The 17,756-nt window shown below is 37.0% G+C and overlaps 1 protein-coding gene across 7 annotated transcripts in view; it reads left to right on the forward strand.

Annotated features, from left to right (window-relative positions):
* The window catches only part of TRA2B (transformer 2 beta homolog), a 65,778-nt gene that overhangs the window by 11,788 nt on the left and 36,234 nt on the right, over positions 1-17,756 (forward strand). For 3 of the 7 annotated variants that reach the window (XR_016393034.1, XR_016393036.1, XR_016393035.1), the window contains exons 3-9: positions 920-1,082; positions 2,696-2,884; positions 5,524-5,639; positions 5,978-6,061; positions 7,225-7,284; positions 7,994-8,067; positions 11,547-12,258. Coding sequence is in view for 3 of the 7 variants with exons in the window: in XM_089910733.1 (XP_089766859.1) it covers positions 920-1,082; positions 2,696-2,884; positions 5,524-5,639; positions 5,978-6,061; positions 7,225-7,284; positions 7,997-8,067; positions 11,547-11,569 (706 nt within the window). In the remaining 4 variants the exon portion in view is untranslated. Of the gene's footprint in view, positions 1-919; positions 1,083-2,695; positions 2,885-5,523; positions 5,640-5,977; positions 6,062-7,224; positions 7,285-7,857; positions 7,906-7,993; positions 8,068-8,526; positions 8,950-11,546; positions 12,259-17,756 lie in introns of those variants that run through there. The other 4 variants (XR_016393037.1, XM_089910733.1, XM_022570287.3 and 1 more) reach the window with 4 other exon arrangements.

Below are 17,756 nucleotides of genomic sequence, written 5' to 3' on the forward strand. Positions count from 1 at the left end.
GAACTTAGTCGTTAAGATCTGGGAGATAGAAGACTAAGTGGTTAAGAGCCTGGGTTTTTGGCGTTAGGGTTCAAATCTTACCTCTATTTTTTTCTGGCTTGGGCAGATTACTTAACCTTTTTCAGTCTTAGCTTCCTTATCTATAAAAGGCGAATTAGTAATAGTACCAGTTCTTCAGAATTGTGAGGATTCACTATGAGTTTTAAGTGAACTGCTTATTAGTATGGCAAATAGACTGCAGAACATTGGCTTTCAGTAACTGCAATTCTTGATAAATAGGTATAGTCTAGTATGACAAATGTATGTATAAAACAAAAACACCTTAATGCAGCGCTATTTTTTTTTTTTTTAAATGTTCGTCAAGAGTAAGCTATATACATCTTGGTTTGCCCAGGTCAGCCCCAGTTTATGCCGATTGTCAGGCATAATTAACAGCACCCCCTTTCTCTCTTACAATGTATCCTCCTTGGTTTAAATGACAGTTCATATGATCACTGTAGTTAAGAGCAACTGGTTTTAAAACACTGATGGAGAAAACTGTGATGGTGATTTTATCTTAAGTGAATAGTGGGCATAATGCAAGAAGCAGAAAAATAGAGGGTGGTATTCTGAGGGGTAAAGGTGGGTGCAAATCAAGCTAGTATGAAATGCATGTTTTATGGTTTTCGAAAGATAATTGTGTTAAGTTTAATCTCTAAATTATTTTAAGATATGATGGAAGGGAACTTTAGCTGGTAGTGGTTTTTTGGAACTCTTCCTGGCAGAGTAGAAGTGACTATATACAGAAGAAAAGTATCGATCCTGCTATATGCCTGAATTGTGTGTTCCAACTTCTGTAGTTTAACTCTAGAATAGAGTATTGAAAGCCATATCTTACTGTTAGCTATTTAGTCATAACCTTGAAGCCTTTGTCTTTCAGGTCTAGATCCAGAAGAAGTTCTCGAAGGCATTATACAAGGTCACGATCTCGGTCCCGCTCCCATAGAAGATCCCGTAGCAGATCTTACAGTAGAGATTATCGAAGACGGCATAGCCACAGTCATTCTCCCATGTCTACTCGCAGGCGTCATGTTGGGAATCGGGTAAGATGAAAAAAATGTTTTTAAAGCAGTGGACTGTTTAAAGCCGCTTTATAATAATACATAATATGTTCCCTTTTTTTCTTTTGTTTGATGTTAGAACTGATATTATTTGACAGTGGAGCTTTAGCATGAGTTACCTGTAGTGCCTTTTTAGTGTTTTGAGATTGTCTCTTTTTAAAAGATACCACCCATGTAATTGTCTACATTTGTGCTATTGATCACATTTAAGATATTGTCACATTAACAAGGTATTGTCATATTAACAGCACATCAGATTTAAAAAATCTCCATTATACATTACTATTATTACTATTAGTACACTAGATCATAGGTCTGTATGTTTCATACTAATGTTAATTTACGTTTTCTGGGTTTGTTTTAATACACTTTACAGAATGCTGTCCTGATTTTCCCATTTACTTTTTTTTTTTTTTAATTCTTGGCTGTGTTGGGTCTTTGTTTCTGTGCGAGGGCTTTCTCTAGTTGCGGCAAGTGAGGGCCACTCTTCATGGCGGTGCGCGGGCCTTTCACTGTTGCAGCCTCTCGTTATGGGGCACAGGCTCCAGACGCGCAGGCTCAGTAGTTGTGGCTCAGGGGCCTAGTTGCTCCGCGGCATGTGGGATCTTCCCAGACCAGGGCTCGAACCCGTGTCCCCTGCATTGGCAGGTGGCTTCTTAACCACTGCGCCACCAGGGAAGCCCTCCCATTTACTTTTAAGCAGGTTTCTTTCAGGTATTAAGGCTTTTTTATCTTCCACAAGAAGTTCCAAATGAGATGGCATTTAGTGTGTTCATATTGTGGTTTCATTGTATAATATAATGCAAGTAGACGTAAAGGGAGTGTTTGTTTTGGAAAGTGCCATGGAATTTGACTGCAGTAAATGTATGTATGATGTAAATGAAACCTTTAGGCAAATTCATTACGGCTACTGGAGTGTCAGAAACATTTGGTTCGTTATTTTCCTTACGGTAATAATTGCAAGCTACTTATTAATACCTGTTAAATACAGTTTGGTACTCATCTTTGGTTACATTTATGTGTGTATATGTGTATATATATATATATATATATAAACACTTAATGTATACAATGTTTCTATAGAAATAAAATCAGGCTGAACATGCTCTTCTATATCTTTTTGGCAATTTAGAGCCTCCCATTGCGTGAGTGGTATATCATAACATTTTAACAGTATGCTGTTTTTCCCCCCTCTGGCTTATAGAGACAGTGCTATTCTGATTATCAATATGTGTGCATATTGTTGAGTATGTGGCCATTTCTTAGAATAAAGCCCTAGAAGGTGAATCCCTTGGGCAAATTGCCCTCCAATCTCCCCCCCCAAAAAAATGTCAGGTGCTTTTCAATAGTATGAGCTGCTGTTTACCGTCCACTTACTAAGTTGAACTTACCCCTTTCGCGGTCTTTTCTACATGTTCTTAAACATGCTTGTGGTGTTGCTGTAATATTAATTTTAGAATAGCATTTTATTTCGTTGTTCATTATCTTTTAGGGTTAGTGTGACGTTTTTGGCTAATTTATGCATAGTTTCTTTTTTTTTTTAACTTTGATTTATGACACGTTTTAAAGTTGAAAATCCATTTTTCTATTTCTAGGCAAATCCTGATCCCAACTGTTGTCTTGGAGTATTTGGATTGAGCTTATACACTACAGAAAGAGATCTAAGAGAAGTGTTCTCTAAATATGGCCCAATTGCTGATGTGTCTATTGTATATGACCAGCAGTCTAGACGTTCAAGAGGATTTGCCTTTGTATATTTTGAAAATGTAGATGATGCCAAGGAAGTAAGTAAAAGTCGTCTTGTATCTTTGTAAAGATACCAGTCCTATTTTTAACTATTTTTACTGGGATATGGACAGTTTTTGCTTTAGTAACTATATATAGCTTGAGCTAAAGGAAATGCATTCATCTGGGAACATACACTGATCAATATTGAATTTTTTTAAAAACCTAATGTGGACATTTTCAAATATTTGTACAGTAACAGAAAAGTATGACAGTTTGGTTCTATATTCCAACTCAGTCCTCTCCACCACATTTGAAGTAAATCCCAACATAGTCAACTGTTTCCAGGTGTGGTATGTGTCTAGATACAGATATTTCTAAAGTATAAGAATATTAATACTCATTTGGAATATTTAATCACTGTTTATATCAAATTACTTTTTAAATTTTATTTATTTATTTATTTTTGGCTGCGTTGGGTCTTCGTTGCTGTGTGCAGGCTTCCTCTAGTTGTGGCATGCGGGGGCTACTCTTCGTTGTGGTGTGCAGGCTTCTCATCCCGGTGGCTTCTCTTGTTGCAGAACATGGGCTCTAGGCATGTGGACTTCAGTAGTTGTGGCGCACAGGCTTAGTTACTGTGCAGCATGTGGGATCTTCGTGGACCAGGGCTTGAACCCGTGTCCCCTGTATAGGCAGGCAGATTATTAACCACTGCACCACCAAGGGAAGCCCCCAAATTCCTTTTTTTAAAAAAATTTTTTGGCTGCATTGGGTCTTTGTTGCTAGGCACAGGCTTTCTCTAGTTGCGTCGAGCAGGGGCTACTCTTTGTTGTGGTGTGCAGGCTTCTCATCGCAGTGGCTTCTCTTGTTGGCAGAGCACGGGCTCTAGGTGCGCGGGCTTCAGTAGTTGTGGTGCATGGGCTAGTTGCTCCGTGGCATGTGAGATCTTCCTGGACCAGGGATCAAACCCGTGTCCCCTGCATTGGCAGGCGGATTCTAAACCACTGCGCCACCAGCAAAGTCCCCCCAAAATTACTTTCTAAAATGGAGAAGAACATTAAAAAGTGATAAAGCTATGACTCTGACTCAGGAGAAAGGAACTGGTTTTGAATGTATACTAGCAAGTGATTTTATATTTAGAGTTAAGTTGACTTGAGGCAAAACATAGGAAGTAATTTTTTGGGGGGCCGTGCTGCATGGCTTACGGGATCTTAGTTCCCCGACCAGGGATCGAACCCAGGCCATGGCAGTGAAAGCACTGAGTCCTAACCACTGGACTGCCAAATTAAATTTTTTTATTATGTAGACTAAAGTAAAAATTCAGTGTGAGAATCTAGGCCACATTTAAGAAATCTGGACTTTAGATACATACAGTATAAGGAAAAGTTGAGAAACTTAAATGACAAGCCATCTGAGGCCAATGTTGAGATGAGTAACTGAGTTCTAAATGAGATTATATGGTTATACATTTTCTTTTATATGTATATATAACTTTGTCAAGATTATACTAATTTTTAAAAACCAGAGATTTTAAAATAAAGCTGATCTACTAAAGGAAGAATTGAAAGCTGAATGCAAGTAATTATAATTTAAGAGATTCTTTAAGATCTCTTTCACTTCATTTTGGTAATAATTGAACCGTATAGGCTTCCTGGTTTCCCTAAATTTTTTTTTCTTTCTTTTTTTTGCTACAGGACCAGAGTTCACTTTCTGAAAGATAGCATATTTTGTATTTGAATCAGTAGTGCCAGAAACTGTCTTGAGGCAGAAACGATCAAACTAGAAAATAGCATACTTGGAATTAGACGTTTAAATTCTATTTAGGTGGAGGGGTGTTTCTTTAAATTGTGAACAAACTGCTATGTCTTTGGGATATTTTTTCCTTAAGTACATACTGTTTTATTTAGTCTGTGTTCTAGATAAAAGAACTATATGTAATTCAAGCTTTCTTCATCCCAACCTTTTGCTTCCATAGCAGGGGAGCCATAAACTTGTGTAAAGGATTAGACAGTAAATATTTTGGGCTTTGTGCACCATACGATTTTTTTTTTTTTTTTTTTTTTTGCGGTACGCGGGCCTCTCACTGTCGTGGCCTCTCCCATTGCGGAGCGCAGGCTCAGCGGCCGTGGCTCACGGGTCCAGCCGCTCCGCGGCATGTGGGATCTTCCCAGACCGGGGCACGAACCCGTGTCCCCTGCATCGGCAGGCAGACTGTCAACCACTGCACCACCAGGGAAGCCCACCATAAGATCTTAATGACACCTTTTCAACCCTGTCAAAGTAATGTAAAAGTAGCTATATAATATGCAAATTAATGAGTGGGGCTATCTTTCGGTAAAACATTTATGGTCACTGATTTTGAATTCCATTTATGATGAAATACTATTGATTTTCTTTCCCCTCACCCATTTAAATTCTTAGCTCATGGGTCATAAGTTGCCAGCTATGTACTGCTTTAGAGCTACAAGCACTGTGTTAGATAAAATATTTCATGGGTTAAATTGGCTTTTGGTGGGTTTTGGGTAAGCTTTTCTGGGCTAGCTTTTATAAAGATTTTATAGGCGGAAAAGCCTATTAATAAGCTGTCAGGCATAATGTTCTGGCCTAGCTGAAACATCCAGTTGGACCCTGTTTATAGCTGTTGGATAATTTGGGGCTTTGTCCGGGGTGTATATAACAGCTTACATATCTTTTGAAGGCGAAAGAGCGTGCCAATGGAATGGAGCTTGATGGACGTAGGATCAGAGTTGATTTCTCTATAACAAAGAGACCACATACCCCAACACCAGGAATTTACATGGGGAGACCTACCTAGTAAGTTTATTTTCAAGGTTGTTAAAAATACTGACAGTTCAGTTTGTTCAGTTCCTCCAAGAACTACACGTAGTTAGGGGTGGGGGGGATCTGGCATTTCAAACTGGCTAAAACTCAAAGTCAATACAGTATATTCAGTGGAAACACTGTTGGTACCACACATTTTGATTGGTATCATTTAATAGATCACATCCCACTTTTATCATAAATAAATGCCATAGATTTGGCTTTGCTGGGTAATTGATTTTCACCAGACCATTTTTCCCATGCTGGAAACTTAACCGTTATTATAGGTAAGATTTTAAGTTCGTACAAATCTTACTTACTGTTGTTCATAGTGGCAGCTCACGCCGTCGAGATTACTATGACAGGGGATATGATCGAGGCTACGATGATCGGGACTATTACAGCAGGTCATACAGGTAAGTTAAGCATAATACTAAGTTTAAGTTTAAGTTGCCAAAAAGTTGAGGGTCAAGCCAGGTCTTCTCCTGAATCAGTTGCAACATATTTAAGGCAGCACTATACATACCTGAGTTTTAGTCTTTGATACAAGTCGTTACCTTTAATACTAAGATCCAGGCCCAGAGTTTACACTAGTTGTTTGTTTTGGCCACACCATGCGGCATCTTAGTTCCCTCACCAGGGATCGAACCCGAGTCCCTTGCATTGGCAGCACAGAGTCTTAACCACCGACTGCCAGGGAAGCCCCTAAACTAGATTTTATGATTATGTGTCTTTTTAATTTATCTTTGTATGTATATTTTTTAAACACCAAGTTGTAAACCAACTGAAATCCTTGGTTTCAAAACATGACAGTGAAAACAATTATAGACCATACTTCAGTTTTTCCCCCTTTTTTGTTTTTAAAGTGAGTTTCATAAGCTGTGTTTTGAATGTCATTGCTTTATAAAGCAATTTTTCATATCTAAGGAATCATGCACTGGAAATTGATTCTTGGAAGAATCAAAGAAGTAATTATTTAAGGACAATAATTAGTGTAACAATGGTAAGAAGTTTATTACCAAAAATATATATATTTTGGGGTTTGGCAAGGAAATGTTCATGACACTGGGAATACTTTGAAAGGCAAAAATGAAGTAAAGTTCTCTTATTTTATTAGCAACAGCAGGTAATTCAGACCCTTCCTTGCTTGTCAAAATGTAAATTGTGTAGTAAGTATTGACCACAACAGTTAATCCTTGACACCTTATTTTAGTGTGGTGTTGAGGTGTGGATGTCGTCTTTTGCACCCTATTCAGTAATGTTTTAAGAAGTTGACAGTCCTGACATTTAATACTGACAAAAAGAAACTTCCTTAAAAGTGGCATTTCTGTACTGAGTGACACTTAAGGGATTGATTTGTGGAGGCTGCAAAGATTAGGGTCTTAATATTTTATTTTAATTCATGAGCATTTACTTTTAATGATATTCATTTTAACCACCAGGGGGAGAGCTCTATGCCAATTTGTAAAGAGGTGGCAAAAACAGCTAGCTTTCACTTTTGCGAGTTTTAATTTTATTGCATGAATTGTGTGTACTTTCAAAAAAATTTTAAATATATGTTGCTTTTCTGCCTTCACAGAGGAGGAGGTGGAGGAGGAGGAGGATGGAGAGCTGCTCAAGACAGGGATCAGATATACAGGTATGCCAGGAGAAGATTTAAAATCTGTACAATAGTAGAATGGCTCACATAAAGACATCTTCGTTATTAGTATTTTGGTAAATTATAGTTGGCATTACACAGAATTGGATTGCATGAAGTTTATGAATATACTGTAACTGAAGCCAAATGACAATGTGTACATGTCTTAATTTGTGTGTTCACAGAAATTAATTGTGCTTACACTAGGTCATTTACTCAGTGGTACCATTTTGTACCTTAACATGAGATATGGCAGAAACTTAAGTATTATTCCTGATAGTTTTATTAGCTTTTTATAAGTATTTCAGAATAGCAAGTGAGTATTCAAGTTGATCTTTCTTACACAGAACTAAATCACTTTGAAGCACTATGAATGAAATTTTGTTTTGGGTGCTCATAGGGTATAATTAGTGGTGAAGATTTTTTTTTTCCCCTTCTCTAAGCCATTTTAAATTATGTTAAGTATAATGTTAATTAGCAGATGATCAGTGGATCAAATATAGCAAGGAGTATTCAACCTGATAGTTTGAGGGGTTATTTGGTACTGGGCCTGATAGTGTGCTTCATTCTCAGGACTAAAACAGACCTTGAAATCCTGTGACTAATGCAATATTTTTCAAGGTCAGTGAGGGTCTTTTAGTTTTGGAAAGTGACAAAGGGATCATATATAATCTCGGTAGTCTTAGATGGTGTTGACATTTGTTTACAGAAGACGGTCACCTTCTCCCTACTATAGTCGTGGAGGATACAGATCACGTTCCAGATCTCGATCATACTCACCTCGTAAGTTTTTATTGACTTACATGATTGTTTATATATTGTAATAGCATGGCTTGCTGTGACTTACCAAACAGCAGATAATGGGTTAATTCAATTAGTTTTATCTATATTTCTCTCCAACTTTTGGTTTAAGGAAGTATAGGAAAAACAACCCTTGGATCTTACTCTTGTTGCTTATGTTCTGTCACCATTTGTAGCTTTTCTTTTTAGGAGTCCTTGTTAATGTTTGTACAGCTTGGAAACATTTGAGTGACTTAAAACCTTAGCTTTCAGCTATATACTCCCAGCTATTTCTGTTTAACATTGGTCGTCTTAGTGTAATCTTTATGTGAAGGTTTTCCTCTATTTTCACAGGAGAGAATCTGGTACATAGGAATTTCCTGATGGCAGAGTAGTTTAAAATGCTCAACATTAAAAGTACACACTTGAGTATTGAAGAATATTTATTTCTTTTCTTCCTAGGTCGCTATTAAAGCATGAAGTTGAAGACTTTCTGAAACCTACCCTAGAGTTGGGATATTGTTTGTGGACAATATTTTTTATTGTCTCCTGTTTAAAAAGTGAACAGTGCCTAGTGAAGTTAGGTGACTTTTACACCTTTTATGATGACTACTTTTGGTGGAGTTGAAATGCTGTTTTCATTCTGCATTTGTGTAGTTCGGTGCTTTGTTCAAAGTTAAGTGTTTTCAGAAAAGTATGTTTTGCATGTATTTTTTTACAGTCTAAATTTTGACTGCTGAGAAGTTTCTATTGTACAAAACTTCATTTAAATGGTTTTTCTACTGAATCCAGGGTATTCTGAAGATCGAAGCCTGTGTGTAAAATGAGCTACCAAATGGCAAAAAGCAACAATAAAGTTTGGTTTTTACTTTTCTTTCTAACATATCAATGGTTAGCAGAACTGTTCAGAATAGACTGTCAGTAGTAAATTCAAGACAAAAATGCCCGTTTTCCTCCAGTCCATAAAACATACCATACTTAATATACCTGCAATTAAGTGATAAAAATTATGCTCTGTAACTCTATACTGCTAGTATTAGGCCTAAAGATCTTTCAGTACAGCTAATGCTTAATATAAATGTGAATTTGTCGGCGTTTATATAATCTGTATTATATATATAGCAGGGAATAAGATAAGAGTTACACAATGAATGCCTTTAAAAGGCTATTTCTTAAAGCTGTTACAAGGGGATAATGGTATTTCAACTAGTTATCAGCAAGTGACAATACATTCCACCACAAATGTACTCTTGTTCTTCTAGCTTTTAGATTATATGGAAAAACTGGGTGCTTCAGGGTTTGAGAAAGAGAGAAGGGAACACTACACCTGTGTTGTGGATGAACTGAAGACTTTGCCTGTTCATTTTTTAAATATTTTCAGGTCCTTTGCTTACCAAAGGAGGCCCAATTTCACTCAAATGTTTTGAGAACTGTGTTTAAATAAACGCAAATGAAAAGAGTAAAAGGCTGGTACAACTCAGTTTATAAAGATTTTGTTTTAACCTTGCTACATATATAATTAAGAGTTCTTTTGGACTCAGTTGTATTCTTTTTGTTGTTATTGGTGTTCTAAATAGATAAATTGTGTATTCCTGGCAGATAAATCGAAGTGAGTAGGTATTGGAGTGATCATCTCCATTTGCAGATGGTGTTATATTAAAATAACTCTAGTCTCCACACTTGCCCTGAAGGTACCTGAAATGCACATTCTTCTTAGTTTATTTTCATGGTCATTTCTAGTGAAATTGCTATAGGCAGGTAATTAAAGTTTGTTAGACTGCTGACCTTTGTATTATTACTTAAATGCAGTATAGTGTGTCCCAGGTACTTTGTAAAGCACTTCCCATAAAGCACTTCCCATATATTAATATGTTCAGTCTACATCAATCAAAATGGTGTAGTAATTTACCTTAGGTCAAAGAGCTGTTAAAACAGCAATGCTGGGATCTGAACTTGACCAGTCTCAATCCATACTCTGTACTCTTAATCATGATGTCATTCTGCCTCTAACCTGGGTAACCAGATGATTAAAAATACTGGTAATGGAGTGTAGGCATTATTTGTAGGCCTAAATTTGCCAAACTTACTGGACAGGTAGAGATAGGCTGAAGAGTGGTGAGACGCCTTTCCTGTTCTGAGATAAGAAAGCAAGTAGTAATCTGTTAGTGTGCTATGATGGTAGTCACCTGGTTTACAAAAAGGGTTTTTGTAAGCCATAAAACAGTATATAAGCATAAGAATTGAAGACCATGTGTATGGAAGGTGTAAATGGTCACTTCCTCACAGTAGAATTTGGTACAAACAGGTCCCTTTAAGACTTACTGTTCACACTATGGAACATTTTGTTCCCATAATTAAAGCTTTCTTACATTTAATTGCCAACCTTTTTTGTCACTTTTGGGGGGATCTCAGAATACTCTCTGAGTGTATCTGATCAACTGTTGCTGCATAATCAGTCATTAAAACTCAGAGGCACACAACAGGTACTTCCACTGCTTATCTCATCCAGGCTCTCATCTGTAGGACAGCTGGGGTTGACTGATAGACTGCAGGTGTGTGCATTTGTTCCACATGGCTCAGCCTCCTTGGAAGAGTGAGCAAACCAGCACATTTCTCACTGTGATGTGGAAACACAAGATCATGACGTTCAATCATCCAAGTACATTTCAAGCCTCTGCTTGTAATAACATTACATCTTTTCTCATAGGCAAAAGCAAGTTTTCCAAGCTGGTATTAGATAGGTGTCATTTTCTCAGCTTCCCAGCATGCAGACCTGCCATTGGGATATTCCCCAAGCTGAGTCCTGCTGAGAGGCAGAGCCCACCTAACACCATAGATGCCCCAAATCCCAGATGTTTGTTTACCCATTCTTTGCATCTACAGCATATGCCTGTGATCTAGGCATGGTCAGTCAGGTGTATGCAAACTTTAAACCTTAAACCCAAGAAGTAGGGAGAGTGGAAAATTATTCAAGTGAGTAGAGTGGATAGTAAGTGCCTTAAAGATGTCAGCAATATGTGAGAGGGATTGGAACTAGGGGATAGGGAGGTGGTTATATCTCTAGCCAGCAGATTCCTTATCTGGTGTCAGTGGCAGCAGTGGGACAGGCTGGTGTCCACAGTTTGGCAGTGGTGATGACCTCACTGGACTGACTTCATGGTGTGGCTAAAACTTCCTTCCAAGCCTGACTCTCCTTTCCTCCTGCAGTCTGCAAACTTAAAAAGACACCAAAAATTTCCTGTATCTGCTTAAGTCAGCTGGCATTTTTTATTTATAATCAAGACTCTTGACTGATAAGTAACTCCTTGTCATTTGTGATGCTTAATTGGTAGCCATCTCTAGTCTCAATTTGTATTCCCTCTAATCAATTCTTCATTAAGCAATGTCTTAAGAGGTATATCAGATCACATCATCCCTTTGTTTTAAAATCCTTCAATGGTTTCCTCTTGCATTTAGATATAAATCCAAATTTTTTTTTTTAGTGACCTGCAAGGACCTTCACTAACCCCTCAACCCACCAGGTCTCTCCAACCTCATCTTGCTTGCAACTTTCCTTTTGGATACTAGAAGCAGGAGCTTCCTCAGCTTTAGTAAACGAGTAGAAATTCCAATAAGCCACTTGTGAAGAGGAGAGGAGCAAGGAGGAGGCAAGATGGAGACAAGACTTGGAACTGAGTATCTATTATGGTACTTTTTAGGCTTGGGACCAATTCCCTAATGCTGATTCTTGCTTATTGCCTGCTTGACCTTTATAATTACAGTTTTTTTAAAACATAGTTTAAAATGTAAGCAGCTTAAAAATTTTTAACCTTCAAAATAATTTTAAATGAATTTCCTGAAGCTATTAAAAGCTGAGTCTCCTTAAGTTTAAGTTGATTTTATTTTTTCAATGTAATGGCTATATAGTTTGTTTAAAGCTAAAAGTTATCTGATTGATAAGACACATACTGTATCTCTTTTCTTTCCCCAGGCAAAAAGATTGTCCCATTAGGCAATATAAAGCAAATTACCTGATAATTGTATATCATGATAATTCTCTCCAGTCTAAATGCGCTATTTGAATTTAAAGGTTGTCAAATTACTTCTGATTTCTAGTTCTGCATGTAAGGAAACTGGAAGTCACCACTCCATCCTAACAAGTAAAAGCTGAACAACAACAAAAAGTCAACAGCTCTTTTTCCATCTGTAAGAGAGGTAAGGTCATAGGGCAAACTGCTGCCCCCCAAATTGGAGAGATGGGCAAATACATTGGAATCTCAGCTTAGTGGAGTTGAAACCCACAAGCAGAAATCTCTGCAAAAACCATTCACCAGAGCATTCTGTACCTCTTAAAGTTCTGGCCCCAGGAGAAACTATTTAACCAGAGCCCAACATGCTGGGATTTTATCAGAGCCTAGCTGACGTGGAAAAGGGAAATACCCAACTCCAGCTTGCTCTAGCTATCTTGTCCCACATAAGAGGCCAGGGATGGTGGTGGTGTGTGGGAGCAGGGGGCTCAGAAGCACTTGTGAAGTTTACAGGGCAGAGGCACAGACACACTAGAAGACTGACACTAATCACAGGAGTATAGATGGTTTCCTCTACCCATACCTTACCACCACATTTCTAAAGGCTTACAGCAATTCCTTATAGCCAGTACATTATGTCCAGCTAACGGGAAGAAAATACAAGGCATATTAAAAGGCAAAAGCCACGTTCGAAGAGATAGTAGGCATTAGAACCAGACTTAGATATGGCAGGGATGTTGGAATTAACAGACTGGGAACTTAATAAAACCACTGTTTAATGTGCAAAGGACTGTAATGGATAAAGTAGACAGCATGCAGGAACAGATGGGCAGTGCAAGCAAAGAGATGCAAACTAAGAAGAAATCAAAAAGAAATGCTAGACATCAAAAACACTGTGCAGAAATATAAAATGCCTTTACCAGATAATAAAACAGGACATAGCTAAGAAAGGAATCACTGAGCTTAAGGAATTCTCAATAGAAACTGCTAAAACTGAAAGAAAAAAACACCAAAAACCCAAGAACTAAGACAACTGCAAAAGGTATAGCTCATATATAATGGTAATACTAAAAGAAGATGAACAGAAGAAATATTTTAAACAATAATGATTGAGAATTTACCCAAGTTAATGTCTACTGTAGACTGTGTTGCCCTCAGAATAATATGTTGAAACTTCATCTCTAATGTCATGTTATTTGGAGCTTTGGCCTTTGGGAGGTAATTAGATCATGATGATGGGGCCCTCATAAATGGGATTAGACACCAGAGAGCTCCCTTGCTTCTTCCACCATGCAAGCACAACAGTGAAAAGATAACTAGGAATCAGGAGGTGGATCTTCACCAGATGCTGAATCTGCCAGTGTCTTGATCTTGGATATTCCAGCCTCCAGAACTATAAGAAATTTCTGTTTATAAGCCAATCCAGTTTATGATACTATGTTAGAGACTGGATGCCAAAGCACAGATCCAAAAAACTCAGAACACCAAACAGGGTAAATGCCCCAAAACCACAACAAGGCATGTCATTTTCAAACTACAAATAATTGAAGATTAAAAATTCTGGAAGAAGCCAGAGGAAAAACGCATTTTACCTATAGAGGAGCAAAGATAAGAATTATATTTGACTTCTCAGAAACCATGAAGGAAAAGAGTGGTGTTTTAACAATGTTGAGAGAAAAAACCCACCAACTTAGAATTTCTGTGCCTTGTGAAATTATCTTTCAAAAGTGAACAGTGGGGCTTCCCTGGTGGCACAGTGGTTGAGAGTCTGCCTGCTGATGCAGGGGAAGTGGGTTTGTGCCCCAGTCTGGGAAGATCCCACAGGCCGTGGAGCAGCTAGGCCCATGAGCCATGGCTGCTGAGGCTGTGCGTCCGGAGCCTGTGCTCTGCAATGGGAGAGGCCACAACAGTGAGAGGCCCGCATACAGCAAAAAAAAAAAAAAAAACAGTGAAGACTCAGACTATCAAAATTGAAGGAATTCGTTGCTAGTACACCTGTCCTGCAAGATAAGCTCTTGAGAGAAAAGGAAAATAATAGAGATTATAAACATACGTACATGAAGAGCATCAAAGAAGGATTAGTGAAGGTAAAATTTTTTATTCTTAATTGACCTAACGATTATGTATGCTTATGTATGTCATATATGTGTATATTTGTATATTATATGTAAATGAATGATAGCAATGATACAAGGGATGCTAGGGAGGAACTATTATTAAAAAGGACACTACTGGTGAAGCAGTGTAGTAGTATTTTAAAGTGGATTTAGATTAGCTGTATATTGCAAACTCTAGGATAACCACTTAAAGAAAGTAAAAAAGTATAACTGATATGCTAAGAAAATGGAAATATGCTCAAAACCACAAAAAGCAGAAAGAACAAAAATAAGGAACAAAGAACAAGTAGAACAAAAATAGAACAAACATGGTAGATATTAATCTAACTATATCAATAATCACTTTGAATGTCAATACACAAAGGAGATTATCAAAGTGGATCCAAAAAAGTGGGTTTATTGTAGACAAGACACAGACTAAAAGTAAATGGATGAAGAAAGATATACCATGCTAATAATACTCATGAAAAGAAAGCAGGAGTACAGTAAGTCCCCTACATACGAACCTTCAAGTTATGAACTTTCAAAGATGCAAATGTGCGTTCGCATGTCCAGTCACGTTAGTTCATGTGTCTAGTGTACATCGTCTACAAGTGGTTGTGCTTCTGTATACTGTATAGAGCACAGTATCTTTATTTCAAGCCCATGATGTCTGGAAGCAAGCATAAAAGCAGCAGTGATATAGCTGGTACACTGTAGCCTATTGTGTTAGTTGGGTACCTAGGTTAACTTTGTTGGACTTACGAAAAACGACTTACAAATGTGCTCTCGGAACAGAACTTGTTTGTATGTAGAGGACACTGTACTCTTATTAATTTCAGAGTAGACTTCAGAGCAAGGAAAATTACCAGGGTTAATAAAAAGAGGCATAATGATAAAGGGATCTTCAAGAAGATATAAGAATCCTTATGCACTTAACAACAGAGCGTCAAAATATGTGTAGCAAAAACTGATAGAACTGCAAGAAGAAATAGATAAATCCACTAGCTTGGATAGGAACTTCAACTCCCCTCTCAGAAGTGAACAGGCAGAAGATCAGTAAGGACATAGCTGAACTCAGCACCACCAACAATCAGCTGGATATAATGGACATCTATAGATTGCTTCACCACCAACAGCAGAATACACATTTTTCTCAGGTTCACCTAGATAACATTCTGGGCCGTAAAACTAAACTAAACAAATTTAAACAAAAATACAATGCCTGCTCTCATACCACAATGGAATTAAAGTAGAAATCAATAACAACTGGAAAAATCCCCAAGTAATTGGAAATTAAACAACACACTTCTAAATAACACATAGGTCATTGTGAAAATCTCAAGAGAAATTTTAAAATATTTTGAAACGAAAATTGTGAGATGCAATGGAAACAGTGCTTGGAAATTTATAGCATTGAATGTGAATATTAGAAAAGAAGAAAGGTCTAAAATCAATTTCCTAAGCTTCCACCTTAGAAAATTAGGAAAAGGAGAGCAAGTTATATCCAAAGTAAGCAGAAAAAAGGAAATAATAAAAATTGGAGCAGAAACCAATGAAATTGAAAACAGGAAATCAATAGAGAAAAGCAAAACAAAAGCTGGCTCTTTGAAAAGTTCAATAAAATTGATAAGCTTCTAGCAAGGCTAACTTAAAAAAGAGACGGGACACAAATTACTAATATTATAAATAGAAAAAGGAACATAATCTCAGATCCATGGGCATTAAAAAGGATAATCAAAGGATAGTATGAACGACTTTATGCCCACACATTTGATAACCTAGATGAAATGGAGCAATTTCTTAACAGAAAAGAAAAATAGAAGATTTGGGCCCACAGATGGCTGGTCCACTTCTGGGGACTCTGTCTGAAGCTAGCACACCAAGACCACAGGTCACCATGGCCACACCATGGGTGTGTCCAAGAAGAAATTTGTGGGCATTGTCTGTTAATAGTTTATACAGTAAAAAAATAATTTGCATAGGCCTATATCAAAGAAATTGAATCACTAACGAATAACCTTCCAAAACAGTATCCAGGTGGATTCACTGATGAATTGTACCAATTCTCTTCAGTCAAAGGAAGTACTTTCTAACTATCCTCCCTATTCTGAGGATAGCATTACCCTAATACCAAAACCAAATACATTACAAGAAAATTACAGATCTCTCATGAACACACATGCAAAAATCTTCAACAAAATATTAGCAAATCAAATCCAACAATGTATAAAAGAATTATACACCATGACCAAGTGGGATTTATCCCAGTTATGAAAGACTGGTTCAGAATTCAAAAGTCAATTAATGTAATCCATTACATTGACAGGGTAATGGAGAAAAATCACATGATCATATGCAGAAAACACATTTCATAAAATCTAACACTTATCCATGATAAAAACTCAGTAAGCTAAGAATAGAGGGGAACTTCCTCAGCTTGATTAAAAAAAAAAACTACAAAGACCCTTAGAGCTAACATTGTACTAGATAAACTAGAAGCTTTCCCACTAAGATCAAGAACAAGAAAAGGATGTCTCACCATTCTTTTTCACCATCATCCTCAAAGTCCTGGCTAAGGCAATAACACAAAAAAAGGAAATAAAAATATACAGATTGAGAAGGAAGAAACAAAACTGGTTTTGTTCACAGATGGCATGATTGTGTAGAAAATCTTAAAAGAATTGACCCCAATAAACCCTCCTGGAACTAATAAGCAATTATAGCAAGGTTGCAGGATACAAGGTTAATAATACAAAGGCCAATACTTTCCTATATACCAGCAATTAACAAGTGGAATTTGAAATTAAAATTACAGTACCACCCCAAAATTGAAATAATTGGGTATAAATCTAACAAAATACATGTAAGAACTATATGAGGAAAACTATGAAACGCTGAAAAAAATCCAAGAATAAATAGGTGTTCCATGTTCATGGAGAGGAAGACTCAATATTGTCAAGACGTCAGTTCTTTCTAAATTGATCTATAGATGCAATGCAATCCCAATAAAAATTCCAGTAAGCTATTTCATGGATATTGACAAAATGATTCTAAAGTTTATTTGGAGAGGCAAAAGACCCAGAATGATCAACACAATATTGAAGGAAAAGAACAAAATTGAAGGACTGATACCACGTGGTTTCAAGACTTAATAGTAATAAATACAATGTGGTATTAGAGAAAGAATAGGTCAATAAAACAATAGAGAACCCAGAAATAGAACGCAGAAATAGACCCATATAAATAAAGTCAACTGATCTTTAGCAAAGGAGCAAAGGTAATGCAATGGAAAAGATAGTCTTTTCAACAAATAGTGCTGAAACAACTGGATATTCACATGCAAAAAACCCCCAAAAACGCATAGACCTTAAACTTTTTACAAAAATTAATTCAAAATGCATCACAGACCTAAATGTAAAATAGATAACTATAAAACTTCTAGAACGTAGCATAGGAGAAAATTTAGATGACCTTGGATATGGTAATGACTCTTCAGAGAAAACAGTAAAGGAATAATCCATGAAAGAAATAATAACCTGGACTCATTTAAAATTTAAAACTACTTCGTGAAAGATAATGTCAAGAG

Source organism: Delphinapterus leucas, chromosome 4 (assembly GCF_059928025.1).
Source record: "Delphinapterus leucas isolate spDelLeu-1000000601 "Yukka" chromosome 4, BTC_Dleu_Yukka2, whole genome shotgun sequence".
Lineage (NCBI taxonomy): Eukaryota > Metazoa > Chordata > Mammalia > Artiodactyla > Monodontidae > Delphinapterus > Delphinapterus leucas.